General features: G+C 44.1%; 1 protein-coding gene across 12 annotated transcripts in view; it reads left to right on the plus strand.

Annotated features, from left to right (window-relative positions):
• Nucleotides 1–14,119, plus strand: part of srp19 (signal recognition particle 19) — a 418,259-nt gene that overhangs the window by 280,100 nt on the left and 124,040 nt on the right. For all 12 annotated transcript variants that reach the window (XM_072516441.1, XM_072516445.1, XM_072516450.1 and 9 more), the window contains 2 exons: nt 8,161–8,539; nt 9,683–9,778. In XM_072516441.1, coding sequence (XP_072372542.1) covers nt 8,161–8,539; nt 9,683–9,778 — 475 coding nt within the window. The remainder of the gene's footprint in view (nt 1–8,160; nt 8,540–9,682; nt 9,779–14,119) is intronic.

Consider the following 14,119-nt stretch of genomic DNA (forward strand, 5'->3'; position numbering starts at 1 on the left):
TGAACTCAAGTTAACCTTTTTAAAACAGACAGTGAACATCTTAGCAACCATTGATTCAAATACAACCCCCAAAGAACACAACATTAAGTAATCCTTTAAGCTGAACTTTTAACATCCATAAGACTTAAAACACCTTTTACCAGAAGCACATTAGGTTTACATTCCCTACTGAGAACATTTATAATTCTGAATTCACCAAATGATTAAGAGATAGTCTTTTCATGGCAGAGAGATCAACAGTACACCTGCTCTGTCTGGCTTCAGCTCCAACACTGAAAACGAAACTAAAACACACCCTGCAGCCTGCTCAAAAACGAAAGTAAAAAGCTGACAGACAGCCCAGCTCCACCCACTCTCTGGCATCACTGCAGTAATAAACACCCATTTCTTAAAGGTATTCTCAGTGCAGCTATTTATATATACACCCATTTATAAACACCCATTTCTTAAAGGTACTCTCATATGACAATATGAGGAGAAGAACTAAAAGATCATGGTAAGGATTATATTTGAATCAAGCTTGGTGTCAAAATGAATTCTAGCAAATGTCAAAAGAAACCAAATTACCTCATCTAGCAATGATATATCCAAATAACTTCTATATTGTAACCAGCAAAATCTTAGGACAGCATTTTACACACGGATGAAAAGTGACCTATCAACTGGAATTCTGGCATTAATCTGAATATTATTAATTCCAGCAATATTTTGTCATGTTGCTTCCAAATCCACTTGCAGAAATAGCAATACTTACTTTTCTGTAATTTGTTTGCTGGCTGTTACAGTTTGTTTCCTTAAAGGTTTGATTTTTTATGGGTCTTTGTAAAAATTGTAGTTACCTTATAGTTATACGGTTAATCTAGAAGATAGTGTAGTACCAATAAATAGGACTAAACAATTGATCAGTAAATATTTAAATGCAGAGTTAAACCTTAAAATGTATTTACTAATGATATTGTGTAGCCAATGATTACCTTTTACATGATTTTCAAGTGAGCAGGATACGCATTGCTACACAAGTGAATAAACTGAAGGGACCTATTGATGTCACATTTAGAGATGTTGGGAATCTCAATTGCAATTGAAACTCCGTATCTCTCAGTCAGCAAGAGCATAGATTAAAAGACTGTTGAACTTCTTCAAATGGAAGTAGAACTGGTGAACAGAATTCTTCCATCACCACTCATTCAGCACTATGTGGCAATTTCTAGTGAGGAGAACCCCTGAGATGCAGCGAGCAAACAGCCTGTTTTTTGTGGCCTCACCTCCTGACTTTTAAAGCTTGGTAGCATTAATGGTGACAATCTCATATCCAACAGTATATTTAATTTTAAAATCCAATGCACAATCATGTTAAAGTTTATGTAATTAAATTGCTGGGTTTCGTGGGGGAGAGGGGAAGAAATCGCACCAGCTTTGATAATTAACAAAGAATAATACAGCACAGGAACCGGCCCTTCGGTCCTCCAAACCGATACCACCCTTGGCCAAATCCCACAGCACTTCCTAGTGCCGTATCCTTCTATACCCATCCTATCCATGTATTTGCCGTGATGCCTTTTGAATGCTGTTAATGTGTCTGCTTCCACAACCTACACTGGCAACGCGGTCCAGGCACTCACCACCCTCTGTAAAAAAAAAAAAAAAAAAAAAAAAAAAAAAAAAAACCTGCCTCGCACATCTCTAAACCTTGTCCCACGGTGCTTAAACCTATGCCCCCTAATGACTGATCCCTCCAACCTGGGAAAGAGTGCCTGCCCATCCACTCTGTCCATGCCCCTCATAATCTGGTAGATCTCTATCAGGTCGCCCCCTCAGCATCTGTCGTTCTAATGAAAACAGTCAGAGACTATCCAGCCTTTCTGCATTGCTAACACCCTCCAGACCAGGCAACATCCTGATAAACCACCTCTGCACCCGCTCCAAAGCTTCCACATCCTTCTGGTAGTGTGGCAACCAGAATTGTTCACAATATTCCAAGTGCGGCCTTACCAAGGTTCTGAACAACTATAGGCTGACTTGCCAGTTTTTATACTCTTTGCCCCGTCCAATGAAGGCGAGCATTCCGTATGCTTTCTTGACAACCTTGTCCACCTGTGTTGCCACTTTCAAAGATCTGTGGACCTGCACGTCCAGATCTCTCTGACTTTCTATATGCCAAAGAGTTTTGCCATTTACTGTATATTTCCCCTCTATCTTAGACCTACCAAAATGCATTACCTCACATTTGTCCGGATTAAACTCCAGTTGCCTTTCTCTGGCCAGTCTCCAACCTATCTATGTCCTGATATAACCTCTGACAATCCTCAACACGATCTGCCACTTCACTAACCTTGGTGTTATTTTCTTCCAAATCGGTTATGTATATTACAAACAATAGAGACCCCAGCACCAATCCCTGTGTAACACCACTAGTCACAACCTTCCATTCAGAAAAACTCCCTTCCACTGCTACCCTCTGCCTTCTGTGACCGAGCCAGTTCTGTATCCATCTTGCCACCTCATCTCTGATCCTGTGTGACTTCTCCTTTTATACCAGTATGCCATGAGGCATCTTGTCAAAGGCTTTTCTGAAGTCCATGTAAACAACATCCACCGCCCTCCCCATATCAATCATTTTTGTCACCTCCTCAAAAAACTCGATTCGGTAAGTGGGGCACGATCTCCCCTTCGCAAAACCGTGCTATCTATCGCTAATGTGTCCGTTTGTTTCCAAATGGGTCTAAATCCTGTCCCTGATAATTCTCTCCAATAATTTACCTTCTACCGACGTGAGGCTCACCAGCCAATAGTTTGCTGGATTATCCCTGCTAGCTTTCTTAAACAGTCGTCCCACATTAGCTATTCTCCAGTCCTCTGGGATCTCACCTGTAGCCAATGAGGATACAAAGATGTCAGTCAAGACCCCAGCAATTTCCTCCCTTGCTTCCCTCAGTAAATCCCATCCGGCCTTGGAGACCTATCTACCTTAATGTCTTTTAAAACACCCAATTCCTCCTTTTTGATGTCAACATGACCCACACTATACACGCACCCTACCCAAGAATTAAGTAAGATAGTACTTGAAAGTATTTTCACAATTATACATCGCAATCATTATCATTGTTCTCTTCTCACAGCTAGAGATGCATGAAACAGACAAAGCACATGTTTCTGTAGATAGGCTAGCAACCTTCCACAAATAACTATCGCCAGAGGCTGTAGCTCGAGGGGTGCCACTCCACATCAAGCATGATTGACCAGGAGACTCTCCCATTCTTGGTTACTGCCTTTTTGAGTATTGAAAGGTTTTATAGCTTGATAATCTACTGGTTTGGTCATGTTATGAACACACCTTCTGTGGCCATCAAGTCCTGAAGTGGAACTTGAACCCAGAGCTTCTCGCTTAGGGGCAGGGACATCATCCACCGTGCCACACTACCTCTGCGATATTAGTAATAGTTAATTGAAAATTAAATTCTAAACATCATCCATCTGTGGATCTATTCTGGAAACAAAATGCTATGCAAAAGAAGAAAAATTCTAGTTCACCTTAAGCCGTGGGTTCTAAACTTAAATGAAATTCAATTTACATGAAATTAGTATTTGCTATGGTAATTAGTAAATGAATGATTCTTGATTATTCTTAAATTTCAAATCCAACTAATTAATACTAGACCTCAAGTGATTGTATTAGACTTAGATATAAATTGTAGCTAATTTAATGTGGAGATAGGGGATGGCAGAGAAGGATGTATTATGCGTGGCTATCTAAACAAGTTAAGGATGGTATCAAATTGAAAGAAAAGACATGCATTGCTACGAGGATTGGCGGTAAGGCAGGAGATTGGGAACATTTTAGAAACTATCAAAAGATGCATAAATAACATCTCAAGAATAGGAAAAAAGCAAGGGGGGAAAGGAAGTGTTAAGAAAGATAATGGAATCTTGATTTAAAGATGATATAGAAAAAAGATTCAGATACCAAAAATACAATATTCAACACTGATTTCAGAAGGGACAGTCATATTTGATCAAACTTAATTTTTTGATGAAATAGCAGAGAGGGTGGGCAAGAGTGCTGCAGTAGATATAATATATTTGGACTTTCAAAGGGTCTACAAGAAGGTACCTCATGGTAGGCTCTGAGCTAAGATCAGAATTGTGGAATAACATAATGAATATCAAACTGACTGCAAAACAGGATAGCTCCCCAGACTGCCAAGAGGTGGGAAGTTGTGTTCCCAGGGATGAGTGGTGAGATCACTTTGTTTATAATTTGCATAAATAAGTTGCACTTGAGAATCAGAAGTACAATTTCAAAATTTGTGGATGACACCAAATTGCTAGTACTGAGGAAGAAAGTGACAAAATGAAACAAAGACATCAAGATAGATAACTAACGTAAGTGTGATAAGTGTAAAAGCTGTAAAGTACTAGGATAATAAGAATCTGAATGGGGTAGAGGAACAAAGGGACCTGGAGGTATGGATGTGCAAATTGTTAAAAGTAGCAACACTTAATCACATTGTGGCACCAAAGGGGGCCATTAGACTCTTCCTGTCCATGTTGACTAACTGTAGGACAATCAGTCCCATTCCCCCACTCCGTCGCCCTGCAAGTTTATTTTTCTCAAGTGCTTGACAATTTCCTTTTGTAATCATTTATCATCTCTACTTCTACCACCACCCGCGATGTTAAAAGTTGTTCCTCTGGGGCGGAATGGTGGCCCAGTGGTTTTCACTCTACCTCACAATTCCAAGCACCCAGGTTCGATCACGGCCCCAGGTCACTGTCCACATGGGGTTTGCACATTCTCCCTGTTGTTGCATGGGTCTCACCCCCATAACCCAATGATGTGCAGGGTAGGTGGATTGGCCACGCTAAATTGCCCCTTAATTGGAAAAATGTTATTTTTCTATAAGCTGTTCCTCACACCCGCCTGCATCTCTTGCCCAAAACTTAAATCTGTGTCCCAAATCCTTGTATCATCAGTGAATGTGAACAGCTTTTCATTGGCTACCTTATCTAAACCTGTCATAATCTTGCATACCTATATCACATCTCTCCTCAATCTGCGTTGCTACAAGCAGAACAGCCCGGCTTCCCCAGTCTAACCTTGTAGCTAAAATTGCTCATCCCTTGAACCATTCTTGTAAATCACCAGTACACCCTTTCAAGGGCCCTCACATCCTAAAGTGTGGTGGCCAGCACTGGTGCAATACTCTAGTTGTGGCATAAGAAGAGCTTTATATAGGTTCAGCATCGCTTCCCTGCTTCTATCTCTTGGCTCTACTTATGAAGTCAAAGATTGCTTATGTTTTGCTAACTTCTCTCTCAATATGTTCCACTATTTCCAAAGATCTATAGACATGAATCCCCAGGAGCCTCTGACCTGGTACACTATTCATAACTATGCACTTAGTCTATATTGCCTCTCCCTAGCCTTTCCATCACCTCATACTTACCTGTATTAAATTTCTCTGTCACTTATCTGCACGTCTGCTCTATGACCTGCTGCAGTCATAGAGGTTTACAGCATGAAAACAGGCCCTTCGGCCCAACTTGTCCATGCTACCCAGTTTTTACCACTCAGTTGGCATCAGCCACAGTTCCAAGTTTGGAATCATCGAATTTTGAAATTTAACTTTATATTCCGATATCCAACTCATGCGTATCAAAAAAGCTTGAGGAACGCTACTGTCAATCATCCCCCAGTCTGAAAAATAACCATTTACTATATGTTTTTTAAAAATGTTTTTATGGAAGTTTTTACATTTTATACACTATACTCCCCGCCCCACCCTTTTGTCGTTTTGCCTCTGCCAGCCCCCTCCCTCTAGCCTGTTTCTGTTGGCTCCCATGCATACACGCACACATACATACCGCCCCCTCCCGCCCTGTTGGCTTCAAGCAGGTCCTGGAACAAGTTGGTGAATAACCTCCACGCTTTGTGGAAGCCATTCTCTGACCCTCGGATGGTGAATTTGATGTTCTCCAGGTAGAGAAATTCTGATAGTTCTGCCAGCCAGTCTGCAGCTGCGGATGGTGCTGCTGATCGTCAGCCGAGCAGGGTTCTCCGGCAGGCGATTAAGGAAGCAAAGGCAAGGGCGTCGGCCCTCTTCCCCATGAATAGTTCTGGCTGATCCAATACCCTAAAGATTTGCCACTCTTGGGCATGGCTCCACTCTCACCCCCACTATTTACTGTGACTTGATGTTTTCTGTCCTTTAGCCATTTTATCTATTCCATGAGCCTCAATTTTGTTGACCAGTCATTTATGTGGTACTAACATATTATTGAAATTCAAACAGATAACATCCAATAATTTTCCTTCATCAGCCTTCTGTCAGTTGATCAAAAAATGTAAACACAACCTGCCTTTACAAATCTGCCCCTTGGTATTTTTCCCCGATTATCGTTTGCAGAACCTTGCACATCATGGATGCTGAACTGACCAGCCTGTAGCATTAGGGATGTGCTTACATCCTTTCTTGAATGAGGGTGTCAGATTTACCACTCTCCAATCTTCCCACATACCTCGGGAAGATTGGAAGATTATCCAGAGCTCTTCCGCTACTTCGCTCATCAACCTGGGATGCAAGCCATCTGAACCTGGCACCTTATCCATTCTTAGCATAGCCAGTATTTCCAGTGCATCCTTTCTGTTAATTCTCACCCCATCCATTGACTCGAGCATCCTCCTCCTCCTTGATAAACATTGGAACAAAGTATTTATTAAGTATTCCAGCCTTGCCCTGTGTCTCTAAACATATGTTGCCCTCTTTGGCCCTAAAAGGCCCAACAGGATAATATAATTTAAAAAACAAACAAAGCACAGGAGTTCACTTCCGGAAAGATAGAACTGAAGAGTAGAAAAGTTGTTTAATTTATATCGAATCTTAGTCCAATCACATTTGTAATACTCAGTCGTTTAGTAGTGCTGAACTTGAGTGTTGCGGAAAGGAAAACTGGGCAGTTAACTGTTCTGTGTTGCATTCTTCATGGCAGTGCCTCCATCAATATGAATCCACTTGCCAACTAATCAGCACTTATGCAATATAAATTGTTGTACCCCTGTTGATAAGAGCGATGCTGATGAGTGCAAGACAAAAAGCTTTGCTAGCATGTCAACGGAATACTTAAACCATTCAGGTCTCCATTTAGGAACATTGGCGAAAGTGAAAAATAAATTTCATTAAATGATACCAGAAGTGAGAAGATAACATTTCTGGAAAAGCTGAATAGGCTGTGGCCCTTTTCTCTATAAAAGGGATAGCTGGGGCTTTAAGATGATGAAAGGCTTTGATGAGCATCGAGATAGAGAAAATGTTCCCACTTTTGGGGATTCCAAACTGTAGGCCATAAATCTAAGATGGCCACTAAGAACTCCAACAGGGGTTCCAGGAGGAATCTATGTGCCCAAAGAGTGTAGAACATGTGGCCAAATAGAATGACTGAGGCAAACAGCATAGATCCATTTTAGGGGATAACAATGAGGGGCAAAAACAAATAGAAGGATATGCTGGTGTGGTGGGGTAAGTTCAAAGAAGGTTGCGAGGACATTAATAAAGGATAAACACCGCACCAGCAGTGTAGACCAGAGGGTCAAATCACCTGTTTGTACCTTGGACACACAATGTAAATCGATGAAATTGTAGCATGAAAATTAAATGAAAAATTTACTGGACAGATCAGACCCAACCCATAAAATCTGTGTAATTCCCCATCCAATATTCTGAAATCTAGAGCGTCAAAGGGGAGTTAATAAATCAGTTGTAGTTTATAATATTTATCAAATGAATCATATTTATCTAGTGGCATGAAGGCATCCGATTAATTTCCGTTTAAGTGGATTTGGGCCTTCTGATATTGTCTAATTACAATATTATTTCCAATAATAGAGCACAAATATGGAGCTAAATGTAGCACCATTATCCAAACACAGTTGAATCAATGAGAATTGTCCTAGCCCATATCTGCTTAGATGGCTGGTGGCTTAATTCGAGAGACATGTCCACTGTCACAAATTATCAGCAAATGTTTATAGAGATCTTGAAACGGAGCATATTATATCCTTGGATTTACTGTTTCTCTGGAGGGTTTTTTGGCTTCATGTCATTAATTGTTGACCCTACAATGTGAACAGAATTTAACCTTTTTGGTTCGCTTGGGCTATAGGTGGAAATGGTATACTCGCTGCTCTCAATGCTTGGTACACACGACAAGGATGATATGTCTCGAACTTTGCTAGCTATGTCTAGTTCTCAGGACAGCTGTATAGCTATGCGTCAGTCTGGTTGTCTTCCGCTGCTGATTCAGCTTTTGCACGGCAATGATAAAGACTCTGTGCTGCTAGGCAATTCACGTGGCAGTAAGGAGGCCCGTGCAAGGGCTAGTGCTGCACTACACAATATCATCCATTCGCAGCCAGATGACAAGAGAGGAAGACGGGAGACACGTGTTCTTCACCTGCTGGAACAGATCCGTGCTTACTGTGAGACATGCTGGGAATGGCAGGAAGCACATGAACGAGGCGTGGATCAGGATCAAAATCCAAGTATGACATTTTCTGGACAGTTTTAAATGTGAATAAGTTTTGCTGCACTTTTCTGTCAAACGAAGTAGCCTTTAAGAAAGAAATAATGTGGGCAAGTTCTACTTTTTAAATTCTTCATTATAATATAGTGTGTGTATATAGCAACTACTTGTTAAAAATATATTTATTAAAATAACTTAGTAATTATGTTTTTATGGTAGGTTTCTCTTCGATATCACAGCTTGAAGACTTTTGTAGTTATATTATAATCAATCATCCTTTTAGTTTTGTGTTTGTTGCACTTGTGATGCTGCTATGAGCGTGAGGGGAAATGTAATCTGTCCAATATCATGTCTGTTTTCTCCTCTATAATAATTTGTCCTGATTTTAGAGATTTAAACCGAAGTATAACAGTGGCAACTAGGGGCTTTTCACAGTAACTTCATTGAAGTCTACTTGTGACAATAAGCGATTTTCATTTCATTTCCAGTTCTAAACTATACTTCCTATACAACTTCATCCTCGCCTTCTCCAATTGTGGCTAACAGTAAACACCAGCATTTACCAATGCGACTCTGTGTATGGGCGGCATGGTAGCACAGTGGTTGGAACTGTCCCTTCACAGCGCCAGGGTCCCATGTTCGATTCCCGCGTGGGACACTGTCTGTGCAGAGTCTGCACGTTCTCCCCGTGTCTACGTGGGTTTCCTCCGGGTGCTCAGGTTTCCTCTCACAGTCCAAAGATGTGCAGGTTAGGTGGATTGGCCATGCTAAATTGCCCTTTCGTGCCCAAAAAGGTTAGATGGGGTTACCGGGTTATGGGAATAGGGTAGAGGTGTGGGCTTAGGTAGGGTGATCTTTCCATGGGCCGTGCAGACTCGATGGACCGACTGGCTTCTTTCTGCACTGTAAATTCCATGTCTATGTCGATTTATTTGAACTACATTAACTTATTATTCAGTAATGGAATATTGAACCTTTTGTCTTGCTTCTGTCCCAAATGCAACACATCAGATCAGTTTTTGTTTGCTAATGGTTTTAATTGACTTCGGTGATTTCTGGAGTTTATGTTAGGAAGTTATACTATAGTGAAGTAGTGAAAATATATCATTGAAATATGAATTACCCCTTGTTTAAGGTTTATGTATGCATTATGTTGCTGTAGTGCCATCTCCAGTGGAGCATCAGATCTGTCCTGCGGTGTGTGTACTTATGAAGCTTTCATTTGATGAGGAACACAGGCATGCAATGAATGAACTCGGTAAGGAATGCCAGTCTTGCCTACTAGATTTGCGTGTAAGTGCCATAGTCTGTACTACTTGATGTATTCAAAAATTGATTGCACCAGAACAAATGGTGAATTACTTTAGCAGCCCCTGGTGTGAGAACAATTGCTGTGTCGTAGAAATTTCATCCCATTCTTGGACTCCAAATCAGAGCATCATACATTTGATTTCCAACATTTTGTGACGGTGTGCAATGGTGGGGAAGGGTTAGAGGAAAGACAGGAAATAGACCAAGGAACTCCACAGAAATGCACCTTCAGTTAATGTAAGGAATGATGGTAAAATTATGATCTCCACCATCTACACTTCCAATCTGCAGCTTAAGAGTGAATTGTCATTGTGAAAGTAGAAGGAGGCAAAACCTAAAAGAGTAACAAATCTGAGTATTGTGATTTTTGGCCTGCTAATGCTGACTCTTGATATTATAATAAAGTAGTAACTGAGCTCGTTTTGCTAAACTTTTTATATTCTTAAGAAAGTAACATGCAGTTTTTCATGTCAATTATCTGATCTATTTTGTTAAAAACAAGGGCAGCACGGTAGCACAAGTGGATAGCACTGTGGCTTCACAGCGCCAGGGTCCCAGGTTTGATTCCCCGCTGGGTCACTGTCTGTGCGGAGTCTGCACGTTCTCCCCGTGACTGCGTGGGTTTCCTCCGGGTGCTCCGGTTTCCTCCCACAGGCCAACGACGTGCAGGTTAGGTGGATTGGCCATGATAAATTGCCCTTAGTGACCAAAAAGGTTAGATGGGGTTATTGGGGCATCACAGTGGTTAGCATTGGCTGCCTCACGCGCCGAGGTCCCAGGTTCGATCCTGGCTCTGGCTCACTGTCCTTTTGGAGTTTGCACATTCTCCCCGTGTTTGCGTGGGTTTCGCCCCCACAACCCAAAGATGTGCAGGGTAGGTGGATTGCCCACGCTAAATTGCTCCTTAATTGGAAAAAAATTATTGGGTACTTCTAAATTTATGGGAAAAAAGGAGGGGTTATTGGTTTACGGGGATAGGGTGGAAGTGAGGGCTTAAGTGGGTCGGTGCAGACTTGATGGGCCGAATGGCCTCCTTCTGCACTGTATGTTCTAACTACTGCTTTAAGATTGAACCTTGTGTAATGTCATAACCTTGCCTGAAGAACATGTTATGCCATAAAATTACACTACATTAGTCCTATAAGAAAGCCCTCTAAAATTGATAATTAGGACCTACTTTGTCCAGACTTAAGAGGGGGGGGGAAAATCAATAATTCATTAGCTATGATATGAGAGCAGTTCATTGTTGAGTTCACGGGGGGGCCCTTAAGTTTTAATTGTCATCATATTTTGCAGTCTTGGATCCTGGTCAATCATCATACTTACACATCCGATGTAAGTATCTTGGCGTCTTGGTCACTCTCCCCTACTTTTACATCCAAATCATTAATAAATGCACAAAATCCACAAAAAGCAGGGGCCCTAGCACTAAACCCTACAGAGCCCCATTGGAAACAACTTTCCAGTCACAAAAGCATCCATCAACAATTACCCTTTGTTTCTTACCTCTGAGCCAAACTTCTATCCAGCTTATACATTACCCTGGATCCCATGGGCTTTTATTTATTTTATTTTTTAAAATATATTTATTAAAGTTTTTTAACACAATTTTTCTCCCTTACAAACAATAACCCCCCCCCCCCCCCCTTCGTAACAAAACAAACCGAGAAATTGCGCAGAGCAAGATATATACATGGCAAAATGATACATTTACACAGCTTTGTACACTGCCCCCCCCCCCCACGAAAGATATCTCTTCCCCCCCCCCCCCCCCGGGTTGCTGCTGCTGCTGACCGACCTTCATCTAATGCTCCTCGAGATAGTCTAGGAACGGTTGCCACCGCCTGTAGAACCCCTGCGCAGACCCTCTCAAGGCGAACTTAATCCTCTCCAACTTTATGAACCCAGCCATAACATTTATCCAGGCTGGGGTGCTTCGCCTCCTTCCACATTAGCAAGATCCTTCGCCGGGCTACTAGGGACGCAAAGGCCAGAATGCCGGCCTCTTTCGCCTCCTGCACTCCCGGTTCGTCCACTACTCCAAATATTGCTAGCCCCCAGCTTGGCTTGACCCGGACTTTCACCACCTGAGATATTGCTCCCGCCACTCCTCTCCAGAACCCCTCCAGTGCCGGGCATGACCAAAACATATGGACATGGTTCACCGGGCTCCCTGAGCACCTTCCACATCTGTCCTCTACCCCAAAGAACCTACTCAACCTCGCCCCCGTCAAGTGCGCTCTGTGGACCACCTTAAATTGTATCAGGCTGAGCCTGGCACACGAGGAGGAGGAATTAACCCTACCTAGGGCATCAGCCCACAGACCTTCCTCGATCTCCTCCCCCAGCTCCTCCTCCCATTTACCCTTCAACTCTTCTACCAGCGCTTCCCCCTCTTCTTTCAACTCCTGGTGTATTTCCGACACCTTGCCCTCCCCGACCCATACACCCGAGATCACCCTATCTTGAACTTCTTGTGCCGGGAGCAACGGGAATCCCCTCACCTGTCGCCTCACAAAAGCCCTCACCTGCATATATCTAAAGGCATTTCCCGGGGGTAACACAAACTTCTCCTCCAGTGCCCCTAGGCTCGCAAACGTCCCGTCGATGAACAGGTGCCCCATTCTTCCAATCCCCGCCCGATGCCAGCCCTGGAACCCCCCGTCCATCTTCCCCGGGACAAACCGGTGGTTACCCCTGATCGGGGACCACACCGATGATCCCATTGCACCCCGGTGCCGTCTCCACTGGCCCCAGATCCTTAGCGTTGCTGCCACCACCGGGCTCATGGTATACTTTGTCGGCGAGAGCGGCAGCAGTGCCGTCACCTACGCCCCCAGGCTCGTTCCTTTACAGGACGCCACCTCCATCCTCTTCCATGCCGCCCCCTCTCCCTCCATAACCCACTTGCGGATCATCGCCACATTTGCTGCCCAGTAGTAACTCCCCAGGTTTGGCAGCGCCAACCCTCCTCGGTCCCTACTGCGTTGCAGGAACCCCCTCCTTACTCTCGGGGTCTTATTCGCCCACACAAACCCCATAATACTCCTGCCTGCTCTCTTAAAAAAGGCCTTGGTGATCACGATGGGAAGGCACTGAAACACAAACAGAAACCTCGGAAGGACCACCATATTGACCGACTGCACTCTACCCGCCAGCGAGAGCGGTAACATGTCCCATCTTTTGAAATCCTCCTCCATTTGCTCCACCAACCTCGTCAGATTCAGTTTATGTAGGGTCCCCCAACTCCTGGCTATCTGGATCCCCAGATACCGAAAGCTCCCCTCCGCCCTCCTCAGCGGTAGGTCCCCTATCCCTCTTTCTTGGTCCCCCGCCTGTAATACAAAGAGCTCACTCTTCCCTACATTGAGCTTATAGCCCGAAAACTCCCCAAACTCCCTTAGAGTCTGCATGACCTCCACCATCCCCTCCATTGGATCCGCCACGTACAGCAACAGGTCATCCGCATATAGCGACACCCGATGCTCTTCTCCCCCTCGGACCACCCCCCTCTATTTATTAGACTCCCTCAATGACATGGCCAATGGTTCGATCGCCAATGCGAACAACAGGGGGGACAGGGGGCACCCCTGTCTCGTCCCTCGGTACAGTCGAAAGTACTCCGACCTCCGCCGGTTCGTCACTACACTCGCCACCGGGGCTCTGTAAAGGAGCTTAACCCAATTGATAAACCCTACCCCGAACCCAAACCTACGCAGCACCTCCCAGAGGTACTCCCACTCTACTCGGTCAAAGGCCTTCTCCGCGTCCATTGCTGCCACTATCTCTGCCTCTCCCTCCTCCGATGGCATCATTATCACGTTTAAGAGCCGCCGCACATTGGTGTTTAGTTGCCTGCCCTTTACAAATCCCGTCTGGTCCTCATGGATTACCCCCGGGACACAGTCCTCGATCCTCGTGGCCAGCACTTTTGCCAGCAACTTTGCATCCACATTGAGGAGCAAGATCGGCCTGTACGATCCACATTGCAGTGGGTCCTTGTCCCGCTTTAGGATCAAAGAAATTGTCGCTTCCGACATTGTCGGGGGCAGGGTCCCCTCCTCTCTTGCCTCATTAAAGGTCCTCACCAGTAGCGGGGCCAACAGGTCTGCGTACTTCCTGTAGAACTCCACCGGGAATCCGTCCGGTCCCGGGGCCTTCCCCGCCTGCATGCTCCTCAAGCCCTTGTTCAGCTCCTCCAACCCAATTGGTGCCCCCAAACCAGCCACCTCTTGCTCCTCCACCCTCCGTAATCTCAGCTGATCTAGGAATCGTCTCATCCCCTCTT

Source organism: Scyliorhinus torazame, chromosome 9, assembly GCF_047496885.1.
Source record: "Scyliorhinus torazame isolate Kashiwa2021f chromosome 9, sScyTor2.1, whole genome shotgun sequence".
In the NCBI taxonomy this organism is placed as follows: Eukaryota; Metazoa; Chordata; class Chondrichthyes; order Carcharhiniformes; family Scyliorhinidae; genus Scyliorhinus; species Scyliorhinus torazame.